The sequence below is a fragment of the Bufo bufo genome, chromosome 2 (genome assembly GCF_905171765.1).
Source record: "Bufo bufo chromosome 2, aBufBuf1.1, whole genome shotgun sequence".
NCBI classification, from domain to species: Eukaryota; Metazoa; Chordata; class Amphibia; order Anura; family Bufonidae; genus Bufo; species Bufo bufo.
Window position 1 is genome coordinate 432,831,208 of NC_053390.1, and position 27,982 is coordinate 432,859,189.

Consider the following 27,982-nt stretch of genomic DNA (forward strand, 5'->3'; position numbering starts at 1 on the left):
TTTCTGTCCGGATGCTTATGTATGGACAGCATCCGGACTGAATCCTGACCCATTCATTTCAATGGGTCTGTGCCCATAAGCGTTGTTTTTTTTACACACCATCTCTGCGTTCAGGAAAAATCGCAGCATTTCTGCCACAGAATGCACAACAGATTTTGCTGTGTGAACAGGCCCTAAATACGGAACCGTTTTTCTCCCCTGTACTGTAAAAATAAAAACTCCTTTATCTTTCTAGGATACTCAGAAAGGTTTAGCAAGAGACAATATACCACATATACATTGCAAGCTAAAAGAGAAAACAGACCAGTTTTATTTCAAGCATCAATCCTGACAATAGAGCGGCAGAATTAAAAAGAAAAAGAAAACCTCCGCCTAAAGACTACAACTCCCGGCATGCCTCGTTCCGGAAAGAGTGGCGCTTGTAATAAGGCTATGTGCTACTGTGGGAGGAGCCGGCGCTGGGGGGAGGGAGAGCGAGCAAGATGGAGAGCAGGAAGTCTGCAGGTACGCTAGGCTTGGGAGGGCATAGGTAATATAACAGCAGCGCCCGGACCTGTGCCCTGGTTTAAAGCGAGGGGCCCTGGAGTGTGATTGGCGGTTCCTGTGCGTACAGTGCGCCGCATACAGGACGGGGGGCGATACTGCAGGTCTATGGGGCCAGGCTCTATTTGTATAGGTGTACTCCTGCTGCATGGAGACAGGTATGCAGCTGCAGTGTCTCTATTTTCCGTGAAAGGGTTTGGGGTCCTGATGTTGGAACCCCAATAATCAGCTCTAGGTGTGCTCCATTAGAGGACCTCTGCTTATTGAGTGGGGTTGTCCACGCCTGGACATCAGGCATGCTGGGTGATTGGCTTGTGGAGGCCACTATGCATGATGAGTAGGACCCATGCACCACAACCCAACCACCCAGCTGTTTCTCCGCTCCTGCTGTCCGATATGCTTGAATAAGCTGAGATTTACTGGCAGTTGCTCCTCAGCAGCCCGACAACTGAAAGGAGTTGTCTCATCTACCCAACCAAAGCCTGAGCGATAAGGTCATCAATGTGGTCTTCCTTACCTTTGTTCTTGGCTCCAGATATCCCAGGATTGAAGAAGAGTAGGGCGTTATGCAATTTTCAATGCTGGTCATCTTGAGCTGCTCACCTTATTTTGAATTGTGGGTTTGGTGGACCAAGAAAGTCCAAGAAAAACGGACAGAGTAACGGGCGCAAATCCACAACCAATGGTAGAAAACAATTTGGTTTATTCAGGATGACAACGCGTTTCGGGGTGCATGACCCCTTTGTCAAGTCTGGTGGATCACAATGGAGCCGCTCGTATCCCAGCACGTGGGGCGTCTGTTGCGATCGATTAAATTGTTTTCTACCATTGGTTGTGGATTTGCGCCCGTTACTCTGTCCGTTTTTCTTGGACTTTCTTGGTCCACCAAACCCACAATTCCCATACTCACCCGTTCGGCGGTTCGGCACCGACCGAAGGGTGTTTGGACAAAGCCGGCGGCACTAACCAACCCTTACAAGCACTCAGCCTTAATTGTAGTTGCACCCAATTGGTGCAACTCTAACAGGTGAGCATATTACCTCCTATATGATAGGAGAAACAATCGTTTACATACTCACCCTATGAGCGCCTTCTCTTTTCTTTTTTGTCTACAACCACCTTATTTTGAGGAAAGGTAGGGTAGGGTGCGTCTACTACTGGAACGTCTACCCCTGCAACATCCCACCAGATGTCCATCAGAGCTTCATTTTTAACGACAAGAATCAAAAATACAGGAAAGTGAACCATGCTGGAGGCTCTAAACACCGGTGTAAGATGGTGGGACCTGCCAATCTCAGCAGCTCAAGAAAATGTGTATGGAGGGTGCCTTGACCTTCAGTGGTAGATGTCAAGGGAAAAAAGGATCTGGGTGTTGGATTTCCACATGCCTAGTCATTAGTTCCTGTTGAAATTGATGTCACTTCTACTGGGATCCGACAGCGCCTTGATCACCTCTCCACATTGAAAAATCATGCACACTTGGACTGAGCCTGCATGTTTTTGGGAGAGTAGCTGCCCTTTCCATTGACCGCTAGCTGAAGAGCCTTGTAACGTGATTGCCAAACGATAGACCCCCATTACCCATGGGGATATTTCTCATACTTTTCCTAGACACAATGGGAACCTAGGTCCCAGGATAGTTGTGACCGACCAGTATGCTGGAGCCAGACGCAGCTGGTGACAAAGACGTCCATAGCTGAACAGAGATGTTTCAGTGGTGATGCCACTCAACCCAAAATTGACCCCGAGCTAATGAGGGAACAGAAGGATAAAAGACTGGTTAGCGGACATATAGGAAGCAGCCTATGCTGCCCTCAGATAGGACCGCGTGATCTTAGGCTAGGACTACACAGCGACACGTGTCGTGCAACATTCCGTACAATAGATTTCAATGGTGTCAACAAGCAGTGTCACCGTGACATGGTGAATTTTGTGTCGCACGCAGTGATATTCACTCCATTAATATAAGTTGCGCACGACTTGCCTGTGATTTTTTTTATTTATTTTTTCACAGCCAAATCTCAGCTCTAGAATAGTTGCATGACAGCAAGTTGCAGTCAAGTCGCACATACGTTTCTCACGTGGTGTTTTGCCCCTAGCCTAAGAGCTTGTTCAAATCTGGCTCTACCGTACACCTGCGGTAACTGCCCTCACCTGACCGCTATGAATTAAGGTGGATTTACACGGCCTGATATTCGGGCAGATTATCGTTCCTGTAAATGCTCGACCCGACAATCTGCCCATCGAAATGTACCATCGATCACGGGCAAAACGCGATCTGCCGCCCAGAAACAATGCAGATGTATGAGGACGAGCAATAGCGGAGGAGATCGCTGCATGATCTCTTCCTTCCTGACAATCGACTGCTCCTCGGCCTATGTAAACCTGCCTTTAGGGTAGTGGTAAAGAATCCACTTTACATAAAGGGCACGATGGGGCAGATTACCCAATCCTGTCTAATGCTAGTTAGTGTAAAGATGTGCCAGATATATCAGAGGGACATTTATCAAAACTGGCATACCTACTTGTCAATCTTGGTCTCCCTGTACTGGCATGGTAATTTATTAAGAGTCAGCCACATCTCTGCCCGCCATGTGCCAGATACTGAAGTCTACATCAGCTACAGACTGGTGTACACTTCAGCTATAACTTGCCCCACTTTGTGGCAAAAGTTATAGTATATCCAACGTGCCATGCCAAGCCTCGACCCCTCACACTAAGCCCCACCCATTTTTACGGCAATTAAAAAACTAAATTTGTGACTTTTTTTTACTCCACAATAGTGGCTAGAAGGGCTTAGTAAATGTCCCGCTTTGGTCTAATTTTTACATCACCTATTGGTAATTTAAGCCTTGCCCCTTATTCTGTAAGACACTAAGGCTCCAGTCAGCCGTCCGTAACATGTTATGCGGATCCACAAAACACGGACAGCGGCAATGTGCGTTCCGCATTTTGCGGGCACTAATAGAATAGGACATGTTCTATTTTTTTTCGGGAACGAAATTGTGGACCCGGAAGTGTGGGTCCGCAATTCCTTGTCCAGGCAGCACATCGTGCTGCCCCATAGAAATGAATGGGTCCGCAATTCCGTTCCGCAAAATGCGGAACGAAATTGCAGACGTGTGAATGGACCCTTAGATGTAATAAATTTGGTGCAAGGCATGTACACCAGTTTTTGGTGCAAATTGAGCCAGAATTCTGCTCTTTTAGCTTCTTCCTCAACTCCCTCAGGAGCATGAGGTGAAGACAACCAAAATGTATCCATTGTGTCTGTGCCAGTGACTGGCGTCCGATTATTTATATACAGATTTTCTCAGACAGCCTTGTCATTTTAATGTAAAAGGTATACTCGCCTAAGGCCTCTTGCACATGAACATATTTTAATTCCGTGCCCGTTAAGTTTTTTTGTGGACCGTATACGGAACCATTCATTTCAATGGGTCCGCAAAAAGAAAAAAGGAATGTACTCGACGTGCATTCCGTTTCCGTATTTCCGTTCTGCAAAAAAATAGAACATGTCCTATTATTGTCCACATCACGGACAAGGATAGTAGTGTTCTATTAGGGGCCAGCTGTTCCGTTCTGCAAAATATCATCTGTATTTTTTGCGGATCTGTTTGAGCGCACAGCAAAATACATACGGTCGTGTGCAAGAGGCCTAAGCGAGTGTCACACAAGCCTATAACACTGCGTCTATGCTCCCTTATTACTGGCAGAGTGTCTCAGCCTGGCTGCAGGTCTACTGACCCGAACTCGCATCATCATAAATCCTTATGAGGCTGTAAGTTTGGGTGAGTAGACTCATGGTTGGGCTGGAACAGGTGTTGTCCAGTCACTTAAAATCTCTAAAACCATTAAAGGGGTTGTCCAGGATTAGAAAATGATGGCTGCTTCCATAAGCAGCACTTGACCTGTGCTCAGCTTGGGTGTTTTATTACAGCTTGGCCCATTCACTTTCATGGAGCTGAGTTGCAGTACCAGGCACAACCCTTGGACAGATGTGGAGCTGTTGTTGGAATAAAGCAGCCATGTTTTTTTAATCCTTAACAGCCCTTTTAAAAGCCAAGAAAACAATGAAAGAAGTAATCCTCACCTTAGGCCACGTTCACACTTCAGTTATCTGGTCAGTTCCATTCACATGTCCGCAAAATGGGCCCGTATCCGTTCAGCAATTTTGCGGAACAGGTGCGGGCCCATTTATTTTCAATGTGGAATGTGCTTTCCGCATGCGCACTTTGGTTCCACAAAAAAATTTAAACATGTCCTATTCTTGTGCCATCGAAATGCGGAACGCACATTGCCGATGTCCGTGTTTTGCGGATCCGCAAAACACATACGGACGTGTGAATGGACCCTTATTGTGAGCCAAAACCAGGAGTACAGCCTACTGCGAGATAAGGTACAAGGGAAAGATTTGCACCTGTTCTGTGTTTTTGACCCACACCTGGTTTTGTCTCACAATCACTGATGGAAATCACTCACCAAATAACTGAAGTGTAAACTCAGCCTAAGGCCTCATGCACACGACCGTATTTTTTTGCGGTCCGCAAAAACGGGTTCCGTTTTTCCGTGATCCGTGTCCGTTTTTTATCCGTGGGTCTTCCTTGATTTTTGGAGAATCCACGGACATGAAAAGTGAAAAAAAAAACTAAGTCAAGTTTGCATTGAAAATGATAGGAAAAACGGACACGGATCACGGACACGGATGACTATGTTGTGTGCATCCGTGATTTTTCACAGACCCATTGACTTGAATGGGTCCGTGAACCGTTGTCCGTGAAAAAAATAGGACAGGTCATATTTTTTTCACGGACTGGAAAAACGGATCACGGACGCGGAAGCCAAACGGTGCATTTTCCGATTTTTCCACGGACCCATTGAAAGTCAATGGGTCCGCGAAAAAAAACGGAAAACGGAACAACGGCCGCGGATGCACACAACGGTCGTGTGCATGAGGCCTAACTGATCCTCTGCCACTCTCCTTCCAGCATTTCCCAAATCCCTCACCATTCTCTGTATCCTGGCTTTCAGCGATGACATACACTGCTCAAAAAAATAAAGGGAACACTTAACCACTTAAGGACCACAGGTTTATACCCCCCTAAAGACCAGGCCCTTTTTTACAAATCAGCACTCCACAGACTTTAGCGGTTTATTGCTCGGTCATGCAACTTACCACCCAAATGAATTTTACCTCCTTTTCTTCTCACTAATAGAGCTTTCATTTGGTGGTATTTCATTGCTGCTGACATTTTTACGTTTTTTGTTATTAATCGAAATTTAACGATTTTTTTGCAAAAAAATGAAATTTTTCACTTTCAGTTGTAAAATTTTGCAAAAAAAACGACATCCATATATAAATTTTGCTCTAAATTTATTGTTCTACATGTCTTTGATAAAAAAAAATGTTTGGGTAAAAATAAAATGGTTTGGGTAAAAGTTATAGCGTTTACAAACTATGGTACAAAAATGTGAATTTCCGCTTTTTGAAGCAGCTCTGACTTTCTGAGCACCTGTCATGTTTCCTGAGGTTCTACAATGCCCAGACAGTACAAACACCCCACAAATGACCCCATTTCGGAAAGTAGACACCCTAAGGTATTCGCTGATGGGCATAGTGAGTTCATAGAACTTTTTATTTTTTGTCACAAGTTAGTGGAAAATGATTTTTTTTTTTTGATTTATTTTTTTTTTCTTACAAAGTCTCATATTCCACTAACTTGTGACAAAAAATAAAAACTTCTATGAACTCACTATGCCCATCAGCGAATACCTTGCGGTGTCTTCTTTCCAAAATGGGGTCACTTGTGGGGTAGTTATTAGGGCTGTCGAATATAATCGATGCATCGATGCATCGCGATTCGACCCCCGGCGATTCTGCATCGATGCGGTTGCTTTAAATAATCGATGCATGTTGATGACGTCAGCGTCGCGTCCGCCGTGCAGCCGAGTCGGAAAAAAGTTTTTGGGCGCCTTCTTTCCCGCCTCCCGCCTCCCGCTGACGTGTCAGAGGGGGTGGCCACAACATTGAGTGAGCCAGGTCTAAGTGAGGAGGAGCCGGAGGCGTGGTTTCCGCGCATCTCCGGCTCCCAGTCAGACACTCAGAAGCAGGCGGCAGTGCGGACGTGCGGTGGCTGGCGGCGAGGTAAGTTCTGTCACCTATGAGTAGGTAATATCTACCTCCAAAGCGCCTGCCACCTACACAGCTCATATTGCCGCTTCTCATACCTTTGCCGCCCGCGCCATGTTTCTTCTTTATTTTTTTCGGTTGTGTCTCTTCTTATTCTTCCCCTCCGTCTACTACAGTGGACGGAACTTTAGGTTCCGGGTCTATGAAAGGCGGTCAAACAGCGGCCCCTAGTGGCCAGTCTGGGAATGTCTACATTTATCTCACACTATTGGAGATTGCTCCCAGCAGGAGGTGATCCACACTGACAACTCTCAGCTAAGGGCAGGGATCTGAAACTGCTGGGGTGTCAGATTTACTGACAGTTACTGATCCTGCACCATCAGAGCCCCTTCACACGTGTATCAGTCCCTACTGAGAGGATGGTTATTGTGGATACAATGTAGCATACACAGGATCTATCAACCTGAAACCTCCAGGACTAACATACTGATGGTCTCTCAGGTTCTTTCACACTTGCGTTTTTCTTTTCCGGCATAGAGTTCCGTCCTAGGAGCTCAATACCGGAAAAGAACTGACCAGTTTTATCCTAATGCATTCTGAATGGAGAGCAATCCGTTCAGGAGGCATCAGTTCAGTCCCTCTTACGTTTTTTGACCGGAGAGAATACCGCAGCATGCTACAGTTTTCTCTCCTGCCAAAAATCCTGAACACTTGCCGGATCCAGCTTTAAACTTATATTGAAATGTATTAGTGCCAGATCCGGCATTAAAATTGCTGCATTGACGGATCCGTTCTTCCGATCTGCGCAGACCTTTAAATCTGTGAAAAAAATAAACACCGGATCCGTTTTTCCAGATGACACCGGAGAGACAGATCCGGTATTTCAATGCATTTGTCAGACGGATCCGCCTGACAAATGCATCCGTTTGCGTCCAGATTGCCGGAATCCTCTGACGCAAGTGTGAAAGTAGCATTAATCACAGCCTCGAGCACCAATGTAGGGAACTTGGTATGATTTGTTTAAATAGCAGATACAAATAAATATTTTTGTGCAATTTCTGACTGATTGAATTAATTTTTTGATGTAAAATTAAAAAACAAGGGGACTTGGGGAATAATCTTGATGCATCGTGATGCATCGCCGAATCGAATCGAATCGAATTGTGGACTTGATAATCGTAATCGCATCGAATCGTGAGACGAGTGAAGATGCGCAGCCCTAGTAGTTATACTGCCCTGGCATTCTAGGAGCTCAAATGTGTGGTAAGTAGTTTGAAATCAAAATGTGTAAAAAATGACCGGTGAAATCCGAAAGGTGCTCTTTGGAATGTGGGCCCCTTTGCCCACCTAGGCTGCAAAAAAGTGCCACACATGTGGTATCACCGTACTCAGGAGAAGTTGGGGAATGTGTTTCGGGGTGTGATTTTACATATACCCATGCTGGGTGAGAGAAATATCTTGGTCAAATGCCAACTTTGTATAAAAAAATGGGAAAAGTTGTCTTTTGCCAAGATATTTCTCTCACCCAGCCTAGGTGCGCAAAGGGGCCCACATTCCAAAGAGCACCTTTCGGATTTCACCGGCCATTTTTTACAGATTTTGATTTCAAACCACTTCTCACGCATTCGGCCCTTAAAATGCCAGGGCAGTATAACTACCCCAACGCACGTTTCGCGTTAGCTTCTTCAGGGGACAAGGTGTGTGTCACACACACACCTTGTCCCCTGAAGAAGCTAACGCGAAACGTGCGTTGGGGCTATCCAGTTCACCACTCAGGTATTATATGCGTTAGTGTGACCTGGGAGCGCTGCAGAAATGACGCCTTTCGGCGTTAGTGTGACGGTAAGTGGTTAAACAGCACAATGTAACTCCAAGTCAATCACACTTCTGTGAAATCAAACTGTCCACTTAGGAAGCAACACTGAGTGACAATCAATTTCACATGCTGTTGTGCAAATGGGATAGACAACAGGTGGAAATTATAGGCAATTAGCAAGACACCCCCAATAAAGGAGTGGTTCTGCAGGTGGTGAACACAGAGCACTTCTCAGTTCCTATGCTTCCTGGCTGATGTTTTGGTCACTTTTGAATGCTAGCGGTGCTTTCACTCTAGTGGTAGCATGAGACGGAGTCTACAACCCACACAAGTGGCTCAGGTAGTGCAGCTTATCCAGGATGGCACATCAATGCGAGCTGTGGCAAGAAGGTTTGCTGTGTCTGTCAGCGTAGTGTCCAGAGCATGGAGGCGCTACCAGGAGACAGGCCAGTACACCAGGAGACGTGGAGGAGGCCGTAGGAGGGCAACAACCCAGCAGCAGGACCGCTACCTCCGCCTTTGTGCAAGGAGGAACAGGAGAAGCACTGCCAGAGCCCTGCAAAATGACCTCCAGCAGGCCACAAATGTGCATGTGTCTGCTCAAACGGTCAGAAACAGACTCCATGAGGGTTATATGAGGGCCCGACGTTCACAGGTGGGGGTTGTGCTTACAGCTCAACACCGTGCAGGATGTTTGGCATTTGCCAGAGAACACCAAGATTGGCAAATTCGCCACTGGCGCCCTGTGCTCTTCACAGATGAAAGCAGGTTCACACTGAGCACATGTGACAGACATGACAGAGTCTGGAGACGCCGTGGAGAACGTTCTGCTGCCTGCAACATTCTCCAGCATGACCGGTTTGGCATTAGGTCAGTAATGGTGTGGGGTGGCATTTCTTTGGAGGGCCGCACAGCCCTCCATGTGCTCGCCAGAGGTAGCCTGACTGCCATTAGGTACCGAGATGAGATCCTCTGACCCCTTGTGAGACCATATGCTGGTGCGGTTGGCCCTGGGTTCCTCCTAATGCAAGACAATGCTAGACCTCATGTGGCTGGAGTGTGTCAGCAGTTCCTGCAAGACGAAGGCATTGATGCTATGGACTGGCCCGCCCGTTCCCCAGACCTGAATCCAATTGAGCACATCTGGGACATTATGTCTCGCTCTATCCACCAACGTCACGTTGCACCACACTGTCCAGGAGTTGGCAGATGCTTTAGTCCAGGTCTGGGAGGAGATCCCTCAGGAGACCGTCCGCCACCTCATCAGGAGCATGCACAGGCGTTGTAGGGAGGTCATACAGGCACGTGGAGGCCACACACACTACTGAGCCTCATTTTGACTTGTTTTAAGGACATTACATCAAAGTTGGATCAGCCTGTAGTGTGTTTTTCCACTTTAATTTTGAGTGTGACTCCAAATCCAGACCTCCATGGGTTAAAAAATTTGATTTCCATTTTTTTATTTTTGTGTGATTTTGTTGTCCGCACATTAAACTATGTGAAGAACAAAGTATTTCAGAAGAATATTTAATTAATTCAGATCTAGGATGTGTTATTTTTGTGTTCCCTTTATTTTTTTGAGCAGTGTATATGTTGGGACGTCATCAGAGGGTAGGAAACAGAATGGGAGCAACGGGGTTGATATGGGGGCTGCTGCTATTTAGATGATTTTCTCGTATTGACTTATTTAGATATGTATAGGTGACAGGACAACCCCTTTATTGCCCGAGTAAGAGTTTCTGTATAGCTAAATATACATATGTACGACTGCAGTGTATATGTGTACAGACACATCTCTCTTGACTTCAGGTATAGGTGGCAGGAGGTTTGCATCGGCCCCCTCAAAGCCTGCAAAAACAAGTACATATATTCAGTACCAAGAAGAACTCATTGAGAAAAAGAAACGAGAAATCGAGGCCAAAGCACAGCAACAAGCCAAGCAGTCTCAACAGAAGATCCACGTTCAAGGCACAGAGTAAGTAGTATACCCTTCCAAATCTTTAGTAACATAATGGCTGAGATTTACTAATCTTGTAAATAGTGAAAGCTGCACAAGACTTCACATTTAATGTTCATGCACACGGGCGTTGCCCGTTGCAGTCCGTAGTGCGTTTACTTGAATGGGTCCGCGAGGTCGGTGCGGAACGGAGGTATGGAAGCACCACAGAGTTGGGTTTCTGTCGGTGCCTCTGCACCGCCTCATGCACTACTTTTTTGCGGTGCAGACGGACCACGAACCCATTCAAGTTGAATGGGTCTGGATCCGTCTGCGGAATCCGCACGGATGTTGCCCAACAACGGCCGTGTGCATTGGCCCTTAGTGTGATATTTTTTTATTTTTTTTTAAACCCCTTAATGACCAGGTCTGAAAAGACCTTAAAGGGACACTGACAGGCCCAATAAGCATATTTAGGTATATATATGACAGTACAGGTCTTATAAAGTGTATTAGAATCATCTAAGTATCCCCCCTGTCCACCTTATAAATACAGTAAAATGAAGTTTTATAACCTGCTTGAATCGTCTTCAATCTGCCCAAGGGGCGGCGTTTCATCTCAACTTGCGCCCAGCCAGCCTCGCCCCAACTGCCGTTTGAAGCGCCGCCCAGCTCATCAATATTCACTTCGCTGGGCGGCGCACTAATCCGCACTAATCATATCGCGCCTGCGCACTGATTAACCCCTTTTGAGATGTAACAGAGCAGCGCTCTGAAGCGCTGCTATGAACTGTGCCCGGCGCATGTGCATAAAGCAGAGGCTGCATCGGCCTCTGAGATGCAGACTGTGCGCAGGCGCGATGTGATCCCGGCCAGTGAAGGTGCCGGGCGCATGCGCTGAAGATGAGCCGGAGGCCGATGCCCATAGGATTGTATTGGGCATGCGCCAGATCTTGCGCCGGGGACATTAGTGCGTCGCCCAGCGAAGTGAATATTTATGAGCTGGGCGGCGCTTTAAACGGCAGTTGGGGGCGGCTGGCTGGGCGCAAGTGGAGATGAAACGCCTCCCCTTGGGCAGATTGAAGATGATTCCAGCAGGTTATAAAACTTCAGTTTACTGTATTTATAAGGTGGACAGGGGGGATACTTAGATGATTCTAATACACTTTATAAGACCTGTACTGTCATATATATACCTAAATATGCTTATTGGGCCTGTTAGTGTCCCTTTAAGGCTGGGTTCACACAGGCGTTGTGGGAAAAGATGTGGGTGCGTTGCAGGAAAATGCAAGTTTTTTTTTTTTTGTGAGAAAAATCTGCATGTTTGGTACCCAGACCTGAACCCAGACTTTTTCACAGAAGTTCGGGTTTGGGATCGGTGTTGTGTAGATTTTATTATTTTCCCTTATAACATGGTTTTAAGGGAAAAGAATAGCATTCTTAATACAGAATGCTAAGTAATTAAGGGATGGAGGGGCTAAAAAAAAAATAAAAAAAATTAAACTCACCTTATCCACTTGTTCGCGCAGCCCGGCTCGTCGTCTTTCTTCTTCTTTAAGGACCTGGGAGGAAAAGGACCTTTGGTGACGTCACTGCGCTCATCACATGGTCCATCACCATGGTGTTGGACCATGTGATGAGCGCAGTGACGTCACTAAAGGTCCTTTTCCTCCCAGGTCCTTAAAGAGGAAGAAAGAAGTCAAGCCGGGCTGCACGAACAAGTGGCTGAGGTGAGTTTAATTATTATTATTATTATTTTTTTAACCCCTCCATATCTTATTTACTTAGCATTCTGTATTAAGAATGCTATTATTTTCCCTTAAAACCATGTTATTAGGGAAAATAATAAAGATCGGGTCCCTATCATCTCCTAGCAACCATGCGTGAAAATCGCACCGCGTCCGCACTTGATTGCGGATGCTTGCGATCTTCACGCAGCACCATTCACTTCTATGGGGCCTGCGTTGTGTGAAAAACGCACAATATAGAGAATGCTGCGATTTTTTCACCGCTCATCTGAATAGCCCCATTGAAGTGAATGGGTCCGGATTCAGTGCGGGTGCAATGCGTTCATCTCACGCATTGCACTCGCACAGAATTCTCGCCCGTGTGAAAGGGGCCTAAAGGAGTTGTCTGGCCATATATATTGATGACCTATCCTGAAGATAGGTCAGTATATGATAGGTGGGGGTCCGACACCTATCCTCGGGATAGGTCAATATCTGATCGGACGTGAAGGTTTAACAGTTAACTTTTGTTTGTTTGAGCTACCAAAATAGTTTTTGTAAAAAAAAAATTCAGTGACGCGTTGGGCTTTTTATTAATATGTTTTTTAGCGATTGTTTTATTTATTTTTTTAGTTTTATTTGGGAAAATCTGCAAATAATATTTTTTAGCTCTGTTTTCTTTAAATAGTCAAACTGACACCAAAATATTATTAAAATGTTTTCTTATTTTGTTTTGGTCGTTTCTATATATAATGTGTAGTTTAGCATTTCACAAATTATTATTATTATTAATAATAATAATAATAATAATAATATATATATATATATATATATATATATATAATAATATATATATATTTTTTTTTATTGCATTATGCAATATTTCCATTGTAACTGGAGGATCCAAAAGAGCCCTATTTAAAGGGGAAAACAGTCCCCTACACCTGCAGAGCTGATCAGGGCATGCTAAGATCCTGCAGCTCTCCTATGCCCAAGTCACTTGATCAAGTGATCACTGGGTCCAGTAGAGGAAGCAGCATAGTCACTTTCCTTTGTTCACTATGCACCTAGGAAAGGAGAAGGCAGAGCTGGTAATATACTAGTTCTGTCTTCTTCTCTGGGTTTTTGGCTGCTAGATTGCATTAGCTTTATTCCGGTGCTGTATGTACGGCGGTCTGGATTAAAACCCAGCACCAAGTGCATTACTTATACGGCACTTGGTCATAAGGGGGTTAAATCCTTAGTATGTCAAATTATGCTGCATCTTTCCACAGTGGATTTCACTCTTAGCAATGCAGGATTAAATGAATTCCACAACAAAATCCACACCATCTGCTGCGCACAATTTTGTGCAGATGTGTTGTTGAATTTCTATGTGGTCGTACCTTAAATATGATCCATTACCTGCAAACTATATTGTGCATACACTGAATTATTTTTAACTTTATCTTGAATTGCAGCTCTGCAGTTGCATCCTCCTCCACATCAAATAAATTTGCAAATGATGGCAGCTTCTTACAACAGTTTCTAAAGCTACAGAAAGAAAAGTCAGGCACAGGTGAGTAAGTTGCTTGGGTATAAAATTGTGATGTGCGATTTACTATAATTTATACAATAAGGATATTAGATCATAGTTCACCTTCACCGTTCATTTGAAAGGAATATGTTCTATGTGAGATGCTGGGTGTCCCAATAGACCTGCTATTTCAGCAGAAATTCATATACAGTACATATCCATTATATCTTAATACTGGGTGCTACCATTGTGTTCAGGCAGGCTTAAAGGGAATGTGTCATCAGAAAATGACCTATTAAATATATTTAGTTTAGATTTTTTATTTATTTTTGTTAAAAAAAAAAAAAGTATATAATCCTGCAGTTTTCACACTGGCCACTAGGCCGTATAATAGGTCCTGATTTCCCAGGTAGTTTTCCAGTAGCTATCTTGTTATCATTAGGCTCCATTCACACATCCACAATTCCATTCCGCATTTTGCGGAACGGAATTGCGGACCCATACATTTCTATGGGGCTGCACGAGGTGCGCCCCCGATCCGGAATTGCGGACCCGCACTTCCGGATCCGCAATTCCGATCCTGAAAAAAATAGAACATGTCCTATTCTTGTCCACAATAGCGGACAAGAATAGGCATATTCTCTTAGTGCCGGCAATGTGCGGTCCGCAAAATGCGGAACGCACATTGCCGCTGTCCGTGTTTTGCGGATCCGCAAAACACACACGGATGTGTGAATGGACCCTTATAGGCAGAATTAGAATGACAGGTAACACCTGTGTGTAGATAAGACAGGATACACCATTCACAATAGGTCCCTCCTGACCTCTGCACAGGTAGCAGAGCATGCCTAAAAAACTCCCATATAACTCAATAGGCTCCTGTCCTTTTTCTCTATAGCCCAGGTATCTGCTCTCCAAAGAGAGGAAGTCTTAAAGGGACTGTCCACTTTTTTTTTTACATTGATGACTTCTTCTCAGGATAGTAACATAGTAACAGTTTATAAGGCTTAAAAAAAGACATCTATTCATCCAGTTTAGCCTGTTATCCTGCAAGTTGATCCAGAGGAAGGCAAAAAAAAAAACACATGAGGTGGAAGGAGGATAAGTCATCAATATCAGATCAGCAGGGGTCCGACTCCCGACACCCCCGGTGATCAGCAGTTTGAAGAAACTGTAGCGCTTGTTGTGACTGCAGTGGTGAGCAGATGTAATAACAGCTATGCTGTCCCATTCACTTCAGTGGGACCACTCGCTCCCATTGAAGTGAATCCTGAGGATAGGTTCTCAATATAAAAAAAAAAGCGGACAACCCCTGTAACATAGTTTAGGCCTAGTGGCCAGTGTGAAAATTGCAGGATTATATAATTTAAAAAAGAAAAAAACCGAACAGCTATTCTAAAAAATTATGTTTAACATAAAAACGTGATTTAAACAATAGATCATTTTTCTGATGACACCTTCGTGAGTGGAAGAAAAATCTTTTTATCGTAAAAAAAAGAAAATAAATGAATATCAAATTTTCTTGGATCCCATATTTCAGACCCCCTTTCTGGGTCTTGGAACCTCCATTCCACGTTATTTCTGATAGAGGCTATACTTAACCACTTCATATCCGCCCATAGGATATAAACGTCCATTCAGAGATGGCAACTGTATGCTAATCGTGCGGCTGCCGAGCGGGGTTCCCACTGTCAGTGACAGCAGGGCACCCCAGAGAGAAGGCAGGGACTGTTCCTGTGTGTCCCTGCCTTCTTTTTTTTAAATCAGATAATTTTTATTGAATATTTTCAAAACAAAAGATACAACATCTAAAAATCCCCCCCCCTCCCACAAAACCCACTAGGGCAAGAGCAATCCATCAAAGTCCCACCATAACATTAGGTTCCATCATGTCAGCAAGGCAATATTTCAAAGCACAATACAGGGTTACATTTCAGTATAAATCCACATTTCAAGCTACAATCTGCGTTATTCATTTACCCACATGTCTAATATTATGTTACATCGCGTACACATTTCAAAAGCCCCCCGAAACGGTTATGACAAATAAACAAATAAACAAAACCCCACAGATATCTCTAGAGTACACCTTGTACCTCTTTAATCTCTTCCATACCCTCATTCACACACATTCCCATTCCCTTACACTTGAATATTGTAATGTTGGATCCATAGTGACCAAATTTTTTCAAATTTTTTTAAACCGTTTCTTTTATGATATACATATTTTTCAAGACGTACCAGCAAATGCACTTTATTTTCCAGCTCACTCGTCCCTGGCGGCTGTCTATCCAACCAGTGAAACGCTATCACCTTTCTCGCCTGATACAACACTCGGAGGATAGCGAATCTTTTCTCAGGCGCCACTTCAGACAGTTCCACACATCCCAATATACAGGTCACAATCGACATATCAATTCTAACTTCGAATACATTCCTTACTATCCCCTCCACTCCCTTCCAGTATCTCCTTAGTCTGGGGCAGTTCCACATTAAGTGAATAAGATCCGCATTCGCCACATCACATCTCGGACAACAATCATCCATTCTGTACCCAATTTTCTTCAAAAGGACTGGTGTTTTATATACGCGATGTAACACAACAGGAGTTGAGACACCCTATGAGCCTCACTCACCGCTACCTGAGTAAATTCTTCTAGGACAGTGTCCCATTGCTCCTCCGTTAAATCTGGAGCATCCTTCTTCCACTTCTCATATAGCGTAAACTCCTGCTTTTTAAACTGTTTTTTCCATAAGACAGGCATAATTCAACGAGATAACTCCTGCTGAACCTCCACTAGACTTTACCAAATCTATTACTGAGTTTTTCTGCGCTGGACGTACTTCCCCCACCTTTCCTTGGGCTCGTAATGCGTGTCTAAGTTACAGGTATAGATAGAATTGTGACTTTTGCAACTCAAATTCCTGTTGCAACTGAGTATATTATTTGAGGACATTAATATCATATAATTGTTTCATATATTTAAGCCCTTTTTCCTTCCACACCTGAACTCCGTTAACTTTATGTATTTCTTTATACATGAAATTCGGCCAAATATGGGTGAGATCAGAGTACCCCTGTATATCCATAATTTCCCTAGCCTTCCACCACGTATTATGAATGGAGCGCAATATCCCATATGTACTGCCCATTTTGTGAAACGTGCCATCCTCCAGAGATGCCCTTAGATTATCACTCCCCACCATAGCCTGAATAATTTTGCTGGCTGTGCCCAAGCCCTCCATCGACTCCCATCCTCTCATATGCTGCAGTTGTGCCGCCAGATAATATATCCATGGATCTGGAACTCCCAGACCTCCATTAGTCTTGGGTCTACATAAAGTCGCTAATTTAATGCGGGGTGTGCCTTTCTTCCATATAAGATCCCTAAATATTGCATTTACCAAATAAGAGTCTCAAAGGAAGCCATACTGGCGAGTTATGCAACAGGTATAAAAGCTGAGGCATCATTATCATTTTGATTAGGTTAGTCCTTAGTCCCTGCCTTCTAGATCGCTGTATACACAGCGATGAATGAGCGCTGTGTATACAACAAGGAAGCAATGTGCTGCTTCCTTTCCCGGCCCGGTGGTCATATGACCGCTGGGGCCGGGAGAGTGCAGGAGCTGCCGGGTCTTCCACAGACCTCGATCAGCCCTGCACTGAGAGGCTCTCCGGGGAGTGTATTCCCACTGTAACTGAGGCTACTATGTCAGCCCCAGTTACAGGAGAAATAAATAGTGGAAAAAAAAAAGTGAAGTTAAATGTCCCCCCAAAGGTCTTGTATGACCTTATGGGGAACGCAAAGTGTGTAAAATAAAAAACATAGAAAAATAAACGGTTTAAAAAAAAAAATGGTTTCACATGAAAGGAAAAAAAAAATCCCCCAATTAAGTAATAAAAAAAAAGTTAAAAATAGAAAAAGATTAATAAAATAGACATATTTGGTATTGCCGCGTCCGTAACGACCTGCTCTATAAACATATCACATGATCCACCTCGTCCGATAAACACCATAAAAAATAAAAAGGCCCCAAAATAGTACAAATCAAACTGTCACCTCATCCTGCAAAAAATGAGACACTAACTAAGACAATCGGTCAAAAAATAAAAAGCTATGGCTCTCAGACTATGGAGACACTAAAACATCATTTTTGTGTAAAACTTAAATAAATAAGAAAAAGTATACATATTGTGTATTGCCACGTCCGTAACGATCTGCTCTATAAAAATGTCACATGACCTAACCCCTCAGGTGAACGCTGTAAAAATAAAAACTGTGCTAAAACAACCAATTTTTTGGTCGCCTTGCCCCATAAAGTGTAGTAATTAATGATCAAAAAATCATATGTATTGTGAGTATTCGCTCTGGTAGACAGGGTAAGCGGACGCAGAACAGAGGCAAAACTTAAGTGTTTATTCACACAGGAGGAAAAAAAATAAAGCAGCATTTTTCACACAAAAGAAACTCCAAAGCACAAAACAGTCACCTTGTTAGCAGGTTTTTTCAGCGGTCCACAACAGGCTTTAGGGGGCCTGTTTCCCCGCATGCGGCGCTCAGCCCTCTAGTACGGCACCATGCCTCAGATCCCAAAACAGAGACCTTGATTCTGAGCCCAGCTGCCTATTTAAAGGACAGCCAGGTGCTACCAAAACCCGGACCGGCACTTAAACTCCAGTCCGGTATTTGATCTCACCTGGCTGGAAATCAGCCCAGCCGCCCATGTTGGGAGGAAAATACCTGCCTTCCCAAACAAAACCCCTTGCTATATCACAGTACCCAAAAATGGTACCAATAAAAACATCAAGTCTTCCTGCAAAAAACGAGCCCCTGCACAAGACAATCGGCAGAAAATAAAATAAAATATGGAGACACAAAAACATGCTTTATTATGTAAAACTGAAAGAAAGAAAGTAGACATATTTGATATCATTGCGTCCGTAGGAACAACCTGCTCTATAAAAATAGCACATGATCTGCCCTGTCAGATAAATGTTGTAAAAATTAAAAACCGTGCCAAAACAGTCATTTTTTGGTTACTTTGCCTCACAAAAAATGAAATATAGAGCAATTTAAAATCATATGTACCCCAAAATACTATCAATAAAACTGCCACCTTATCCCCTAGTTTCCAAAATGGGGTCACTTTTTGGGAGTTTCTACTGTAGGGGTGCATCAGGGGTGGTTCAAATAGGACATGGCATCTAAAAACCAATTCAGCAAAATCTGCCCTCCAAAAACCATATGGCGCTCCTTTTCTTCTGCGCCCTGCTGTGTGCCCTTACATCAGTTTACGACCACATGTGGCGTGTTCTGTAAACCGCAGAATCAGGGTAATGAATATTGAGTTTTGTTTGGCTGTTAACCCTCGATGTGTTAAAGAAATAAAATGGATTAAAATGGAAAATCTGCCAAAAAAGTGAAATTTAGAAATGTCATCTCCATTTTCCATATAATTCTTGTGGAACACCTAAAGGGTTAACAAAGTTTGTAAAATCAGTTTTCAGTAACTTGAGGGGGTGTAGTTTATACAATGGGGTCATTTATGGGGGTAAGCCCCACAAAGTGACTTCAGACCTGAGCTGGTCCTTAACCTGTTTCTTACACAGGGCGTACCGGTACGCCCTGATGTCCTGGTACTTAAGGACACAGGGCGTACGGGTACATCCTGTGTATTTCCGATCGGCGGTGATCGGAACCCTGTGCTTGCTCAAATCATTGAGCAGGCACCTTGGCTAAATGCAAGGCGATCGCCGCAAAACGCAGGTCAATTCAGACCTGCGGTTTGCGGCTTTTCATTGTTGCGGTGGCGGCTGGCGGCGGTGCCATCGGGTCCCCGTGGGGCTGTAGGGGGGACCTGATGGCATGGTAGTCTGCGCAATGCCTTCCTGTGACGTGCCTGTGAGATCCAGCCCCCTGGATCTCACAGGCCGGAAGCTGTATGAGTAATACACACAGTATTACTCATACAGCCAATGCATTCCAATACAGAAGAAGTGGAATGCATTGTAAAAGGGATTAGATCCCCAAAAGTTGAAATCCCAAAGTGGGACAAAAAAATTAAGTGAAAAAATAAAGTTTCGACCGGCTCTATAAACATATCACATGACCTAACCCCTCAGATGAACACCGTAAAAAATAAAAACTGTGCTAAATAAACAATTTTTTTGTCACCTTACATCACAAAAAGTACAACAGTAAGCGATCAAAAAGGCGTATGCCCACCAAAATAGTACCAATCTAACCGTCACCTCATCCCGCAAAAAATGAGACCCTACCTAAGTCAATCGCCCAAAAAATAAAAAAACTATGGCTCAGAATATAGACACTAAAACATCATTTTTTTTTGTTTTAAAAAAGCTTTTATTGTGTAAAACTTAAGTAAATACACATAGCGGCATGACGTAAGACGTGCTGCTCCTTGCTCCCTGCTACATCGGCTGCTGCATCGCTAGCCTCTCTGGAACGCCATATGCCGGACACCGGACGATAGGAGGAAGCTGCTGCACCGCCCTCTGCTCTTCTAGGCGGCCTGCCCCGACTGCTCCGGCAGTTCGCCGATGATCAGGTGACGTCCCGGTATCCCGCTACATCCAGACCTGCTGCCCGCGAGTCTCTTTTGAGGGACGGCTGGAAGACTGGGGGGGAAGTTTGGTCCGCTGTCTGTGGCCTGAGGTCGTGAGCCTATTTGTTCGGCCCATTCAGCATCTCCTTGCCCTCTTACCCTCCGCTTCTGCAGATATCCTCAGGAGGTTGAGCCGTAATATCGGTAGTCTCTAAGGCGCCTGTTTAAAGGACCACTCTAGGAGGCACGGGGGGCTGGGTTATAGGGCAAGTCCCTCGAAAGGAGGCCCCGGGAGTAGCCCCCAAGCACGATTAGATACATTTTTGAGGTCCCCACCGCCCAAAACATCTTGAAATAGGTCGAAATAAGCCCACCGCCACAACGGTTGTTTCTATGGAAGCTAAGGAGGTTGATAGGAAAGGCCTGGATAGCGTCAATAATAAATTAGCTGAAATTTTTGGGGCAGTGAACAACGACTAATAGTACCGTTTCTCAATTAACAACCACAATGGCAGCGTTACAGGGCGATATCACCATAATTAGGGATGAATTCACAAAACTGAGAGAAAAAGTGAAAGAGCTGGAGTTGGACACAGGAACTGTGAAAAAGGAGTTGGGCTTAACAAAAAACGTCTTGAGGGTGTGGATCAGGACTATCTTGGGTTGAAAAATAAATTGATAGACTTGGAGGACAGATCTCTGAGGAACAATATAAGATTGGTGGGGTTCCCTGAGGGGGTGGAACAAGATAACCCAGCGGACTTTGTGCAAAAGTGGCTGGTGCAAACATTGGGCGCGGATTATGATCTCTCTACGTTTTGTGTAGAGCGTGCACATAGAATCCCTCTGAGGAAGCCCCCCCCCCCCAGGTGCACTCCCTAGAGCTTTACTAGCTAGATTGGTTTGCTCCAAAGATCGTGATTGGATACTCAGACGTAAAAGAGAACTACTTAATGTTGGGTTCGATGGGAACGACATTCAAATATACCCGGATTTTTGCCGTGAGACACAAATTAAAAGGCGGTCCTTCTCTGATGTAAAAAAAAAGTTAATTTCTGCACACATAAAGTATGCGATGTTGTATCCAGCCAAACTTAGGGTGGTCCATAATGAGGTTGTGCAACTTTTCTCTACACCTACAGAGGCTGCACAGTTGCTAGATTTGGCCGGCTTGTAGCCCCTGTGGGGATCTTTCATGTTTTGACGGTTTACATTTCTATATGTTGGCTATATGGAAGTGTGGAGTGAGGAGCGGGGTTTGATTGGGAGGGGGGTTGGCGTTTAGGATGGAGTTACATGTACCGTAAAATCCGCATATCTTGCTGTACATGTGGTTCCTTTTGCAACACAAAGGGGCGATTTCTTGACCAAAATCCTCATGTAAGAAATGTGGAAAATGTACAGTACATGTGAATATACCCTTAGGCTGGATATAGCGAGGTAGATCTGTTAAAATCTATAATCATCTGTTAGGCTGTATGATCTCTTCGCACACTTTTTATAAAGAGGTCTACAATGGTTTGGATGGAAATGATCATTATAGGCTTGCATTTTACATTATTTTGAACATTGTGTCCTTTTTTTTTTAAATCTTTTAAGAAAATTCCACAGCAAGTTCTAGCGGCAGCTCATTAGCTCAGAAGAAGCCCCTTCTAATAGGAAAACGCCATGGGTCTTCTGTTGAGAGCATGCTCAATCAAATGAAGTCCTTTTCGCATACGAAGCAAACACCCAAGATGAATCGTAGCACTGTCTTTAAGTCTCCTGAGGAGGATGATGATGACGATGAAGAGGACTTTCAGCAGTGGTTAGAAATAAAAAGTAAGTTGCAAGCTGAGGATGTTTAAGAAAGTAAAGCGGGTTTAGAGAGCTGTAGTATTAATATTAATTTAGCAGCAGTAGTAACAATCATGTTAAGCCTGGATTCACACACAGGGACCGGTATTTTTGCCCCTTTTGGTTGCAGCTCCAATTTTTAGCTGAAAGCCTATAAAAAAATATGAAATGCACCATACAAGCATTCTTATGCCATTTGGAGGTGTTTTTTTTTTCTCTCTGGCTTTTTTTTAAAGGCAGCATGTTGAAGCAATGATGTGTTTTTCAGGCATAATTGTCCTTCTGTCTCGAAACCATCCACACAATTGTTCTGGGGAAAAAACCCACTAAAAACACCATATACATGCACGCAATATGGAAGACCGTTTCAATGGTTTTTTTTGTGGTGAAAAATGCCACTGCAAATTTGTGTGTGACGAAGCCCTAACTGCTAGTTTTTGACACCAAGATTTTACTTTCATGGATAACTTTTTTTTTTTATCCACCGCAGTAACCCAATATACAGTATGCTAATCTCTATGACCCGAGTATACGTAACTTAACTAAAGTATGTTAAAGGGATTGTGCCAAGTTTGATAGGATAGGGAATAACTAACTGACCGTGGGGGTCTGACCACTGGAACTCCCACTGATCTCGAGAACTGGGGTCCTGATGGAGCAGCAGGTCGAGCATGCGCCCTGCCACTAGATTCATCCTCTTTGGGAGTGCTGGAAATAGCCGAGCGTGTACACGGCTAGAAAATGAATGGAACAGAGCGCTTGCCTGACTTGTCGCTCTATCAGATGAGGGGAACGGGACCCCCGATCTCGGGATCAGTGTGTCCCAGTGGTAGGACCTACAGCAATCGCTTATTATTTTCTATCCTGTGGATATAGGATAAATTAAAAACTTGGCACAACCCTTTTAATAGATGGATCTATTTTTTACTGATGCGACTAAATAGTTGTATTCCTAAATGAAGCTGGAAAGCGTTGGATTACTGTAGCCATCCCAAAAGCCATGAGCCTTTTATAAATGGTCTTTTAGAAATAAGACCATTCATAGTTTAATCTGCTGTTATTGATGTAGTGAAGTAAGAACATTCAGGCCATTAAATGTAGTAGGAAATTGGGTGGAATGTATGAAGATTTTTTTTTTTTTTTTTATAAAAACTCCAACCGTAAGCAATTTACCTCCAAGTCCGTACTACTGTATTGACATAATTTTTATTTTCAAACAGTTTTGGGTCAATCGGTCTATAGATATTAAGGGCTGAGCTGTACTACTGATATCTGTATCACATTACCCACTCGTAGTTGAGTTTGGCCTACAAAGGTCATAACTAGTGTGTTGTTTTTTTTTTTGACAGCATAATGTTTAGGTATTAGGTAGCATATCTATAAGAAATACATGTTAGACTACAGAATGCAATATTTCTTTTACACTTCATCATAATTGCATTTTTTGTATATTTTTCTTTCTCCCTTAAAAATACACCTTGGATTAGTTTATAGGACGCTTAAGCTACTAGATTACAATATCCATAAAGTGAGACGTTGTGTATATAGAATGCAATGTACAGGGATGCGGACCTCAAGGGCTGACAATTGAGCATTTGTTGCTTTCTCATCCCTGCTTTGTTCCCTTCCTTTCCTTTGCCTTGGTACTCTTCCTAGCAGTTAAATGCCTGTTGACTGTTTGCTGTGTGAATTGAATCCCAGTACTGACAGCCTGCTTAAAGTTTTACCCCCAGAGGACTCAGAAACACGCAAAGTGGTGGAGCAGTTGGCTCGATTTGTAGCTGAAGGGGGCAGAGAGCTAGAAAAAATGGCAATGGAAGATTACAAGGACAATCCGTCTTTTGGGTGAGTAGCAAAAGATTGTCTGCATTTTGTATGGCAATGGTTACCTTAAAGGATAACTGTCATATTTTCATCCAAAAATCTATTTTAGCATATGTTACTGCTGCAGCAGCATTATGCATAAAGCAATCTTTAGTTTCTTCACTTACCACTGTTTTCCCCTTAGTTACGGCTGTTTTGAATCCTACATTATGAGGCTCTTTTCAAGATGGCTCCTCTGCCAGTTCTCCAAGGCCAAAACTGCATTCCCTCAGGTCACATACAAACTTGCTGTAGCCAGCAGCTCCCTGCCAGCCAATCAGATTGGATTACTGAGAGACACGCCTCCTCACTCTGAAGCCTAATGCAGGCATGCAGTGTGAAGGACCGTCCCTCTGTTTCCTAGCCGGAGACGGGTGAGCCATAGCAATGGTCTTTTAACCTCTTCAGGACACAGGGCGTCCTGTGTATTTCCGATCACTGCCGCCCGCATCGCGCTGCCTTCCTGTGACGTGCCTGTAAGATCCAGCCCCCTGGATTTCACAGGCCGGAAGCTGTATGAGTAATACACACAGTATTACTCATACAGCCAATGCATTCCAATACAGAAGTATTGGAATGCATTGTAAAGGATTACACCCCCAAAAGTTCAAGTCCCAAAGTGGGACAAAAAATAAAGTGAAAAAATAAAGTTTTCCCCCCCAAAAATTAAGTTTCAAGTAAAAATAAACAAAAACGTCATTTTCCCCAAATAAAGTTAAAAAAAAATTGGTAAAAAATAGGGGGGAAAAAAGGTATACATATTAGGTATCGCCGCGTCCGTATCGACCGACTCTATGAAAATATCACATGACCTAACCCCAAAAATAAAAACTGTGCTAAATCATATTTAGTCACCTTACATCACAAAAAGTGTAATAGCAAGCGATCAAAAGTCATATGCACCCCAAAATAGTGCCAATAAAAACGTCATCTCATCCCGCAAAAATCATACCCTACCCAAGGTAATCGCCCAAAAACTGAAAAAATTATGGCTCTAGGACTATGCCAACACTAAAACATGATTTTTTTTGCTTCAAAAATGAAATCATTGTGTAAAACTTACATAAATAAAAAAAAGTATTGGGTATCGCAGCATCCGTGACAACCTGGTCTATAAAAATATCAATGATCTAACCTGTCAGATGAATGTTGTAAATAACAAAAAATAAAAACTGTGCCAAAACAGCTATTTCTTGTTACCTTGCCTCACAAAAAGTGTAATATAGAGCAACCAAAAATCATATGTACCCTACACTAGTACCAACAATACTGCCACCCTATCCCGTAGTTTCTAAAAATGGGGTCACTTTTTTGGAGTTTCTACTCTAGGGGTGCATCAGGGGGGCTTCAAATGGGACATGGTGTGAAAAAAAAAACAGTCCAGCAAAATTTGCCTTCCAAAAACCGTATAGCATTCCTTTCCTTCTGCACCCTGTATATTATAGAGCAAGAGGAGCTGAGCAGATTGATATAGAATTTAATGGGAAAAGATTCAGTATAACTTGAATTTTATTTTCATATTCTTGTTCTTTCTGGGCTTTGAAGTCAAGCAGGCGGTCCTATCTGTGATTGACAGCTATGCCCAGTCATAGGGTGAAGACTATTAATTACTGATGGGACCGCCTCCTTGAAATCAAAGTCCAGAAAGAGCAAGGATATAAATGTATAAATTACAAGTTACACTGAATCTTTTACGGTAAATCAGTCCGCTCATCTCCTCCCGCTCTATAACATGCTGCCTGCAGCTCAGACACCAGGTTCTATGTGATAGGTTCCCTTAAAAAAAAAAAAAGGGATGAAACCATTTATATATACACCAAAATGCGAAATACATTTCACTATAAACAAGCCTTCGCACCGCTCCGACTAGGTAAAAATAAAAAGTTTTATATAATGAAACAAAGAAATTATTTTTGTGAATTTTTCTTATTTTCTACAAAAGTGGTAAAACATAAAAAAAAACAACTATGTTTGGTTTGACAGCATACCAAGCAAAGCGCAATACATTGTATAGGTTATGCTTGGTATTGCAGCCTAGGTCCATTTACATGAATAGGACTGAGCTGCACATACAGAATGTAACCAATGAATGTGACGTCCCTGACCTAGGCACAAAATGCTGTATATGTATGGTGTTTTGATTTAAAGGAGTTCTCACTTCAGCAAATGGCATTTACCATGAAAACAAAGTTAACACAAGGCAGTTACTATAGGAAAAAGCGGCAGCCTATATTTACTCCCCCTGTCCCGGCCGCCGGGGAGGCTGGCATTTTTTCCTATAGTGTGCAAGCACGGGCACCACTGCTGGATTACGGGGTGGTTGTAACCCCTGGATATGAGCAATGTATAATGTCATAGAAAAATGAATCAAGCCAGTCAAGGAGGCAATAAGGACAATCACAGTACATTAGTAAGTGCCTTGTATTAACTTTCTCTATATGATAAAGGCCATTTGCAGAAGTGAGACAACCCCTTTAAAGCAGTGATGCCAAATCCGGCCCGCGATGCTGTTTCATGCGGCCCGTGCGACTCCCTGAAAAAAGATTAAGGCGTAACAATCCGCCTTAGACTTTTTCCCCACATTCATTAGCGCAGTGAGCGCTGTGAACGGCACAGGCAGCGCAGCGATGCTGCCTGTGCCTGAAATAACCAATGACAAAGCTCCTTACAGCAAGAAGCTTTGTTATTGGTTGGTATAAGCGCGCCAGAGCAATACAAGTCGGGTCAGGCAGGGGAAGCCGGCGGGAGCTGGAAGGAGGAGGGGCCGGCTCCTGTGGTGGCTGTAGTAAGGGGAACGGAGCACCCTGCCGGAGGACCTTGGGCAACATGGCAGGGCTGCTGGAGACGTAGGGAGCATGGACTCATGTGACTGGTCCCCGGTGACCCTCTTCCCCCTCCTACTATCACCCCACTAGCGACCCTGCTCCCCCATCCTCCTGTCACCCCACTGGTGACCCTGCTCCCCCCTCCTCCTGTCACCCCACTGGTGACCCTGCTCCTCCTGTCTCCCCACTGGTGACCCTGCCCCCCCCCCCCTCCTCCTGTCACCCCACTGGCGAACCTGCTTCCCCCCTCCTCCTGTCACCCCACTAGCGACCCTGCTTCACCCTCCTCCTGTCACCCCCAAGTGAGTGACTGCTGTGTTACAAAGCTGACACCAGAAGGCAGTATCGGTAGTTGGAGATAACTCCTATCAGACACTAACCCATCAGATGCCATGTTCAATAGCGACTGTCGCCAGGGCCGGTGCAAGGATTTTTGCCGCCCTCTCATGTCACTCACTCACTGACAGAGACACACACACACACACGCGCACACTGACAGACAGACACGCACTCAGACACTCACTGAATGACGTACACAAACACACTGACAGACACACATACACTCACAGACAGACATACACCTACCCACTGAGACACACACACAGAAACTCACTGACAGACACTCACTCACTGGCAGACAAACCCACACATATACTCACTGACAAAGGCCTCATGCACACGACCGTTTTTTTTTGCGGTCCGCAAAAACGGGTTCCGTAGTTCCGTGATCCGTGTCCGTTTTTTCTTCTGTGGGTCTTCCTTGATTTTTGGAGGATCCACGGACATGAAGGAAAGATAAAAAAAAATCGTTTTGGTGTCCGCCTGGCCGTGTGGAGCCAAACGGATCTGTCCTGACTTGCAATGCAAGTCAATGGGGACGGATCCGTTTGACGTTGACACAATATGGTGCAATTTCAAACGGATCCGTCCCCCATTGACTTTCAATGTAAAGTCATGAGTCCCTATTAATATACCATCGGATCGGAGTTTTCTCCAATCCGATGGTATATTTTAACTTGAAGCGCCCCCATCACCATGGGAGCGCCTCTACGTTAGAATATACCATCGGATTTGAGTTAGATCGTGAAACTCAGATCCGACAGTATATTCTAACACAGAGGCGTTCCCATAGTGATGGGGACGCTTCAAGTTAGAATATACTAAGAACTGTGGACATAACTGCCCCCTGCTGCCTGGCAGCACCCGATCTGTTACAGGGGGCT

General features: G+C 44.0%; 1 protein-coding gene and 1 long non-coding RNA gene across 2 annotated transcripts in view; one reads left to right on the top strand and one right to left on the bottom strand.

The window, feature by feature from the left end:
* Window positions 1-448: 448 nt before the first annotated feature.
* Window positions 449-27,982, top strand: part of SUGP1 (SURP and G-patch domain containing 1) — a 60,159-nt gene continuing 32,625 nt past the window's right edge. Inside the window, exons 1-5 of the mRNA XM_040417413.1 lie at window positions 449-504; window positions 10,299-10,464; window positions 13,613-13,710; window positions 21,835-22,056; window positions 23,793-23,916. Of these exons, the coding sequence (XP_040273347.1) occupies window positions 483-504; window positions 10,299-10,464; window positions 13,613-13,710; window positions 21,835-22,056; window positions 23,793-23,916 (632 nt within the window). The 5' untranslated portion in view covers window positions 449-482. The remainder of the gene's footprint in view (window positions 505-10,298; window positions 10,465-13,612; window positions 13,711-21,834; window positions 22,057-23,792; window positions 23,917-27,982) is intronic.
* On the bottom strand, window positions 6,610-27,345 carry LOC120989360. The gene is made up of 3 exons (XR_005776255.1): window positions 27,335-27,345; window positions 13,482-13,484; window positions 6,610-6,749 (listed from the first exon to the last, which is right to left on the bottom strand). It is a non-coding gene; the product is annotated as an uncharacterized LOC120989360 (long non-coding RNA).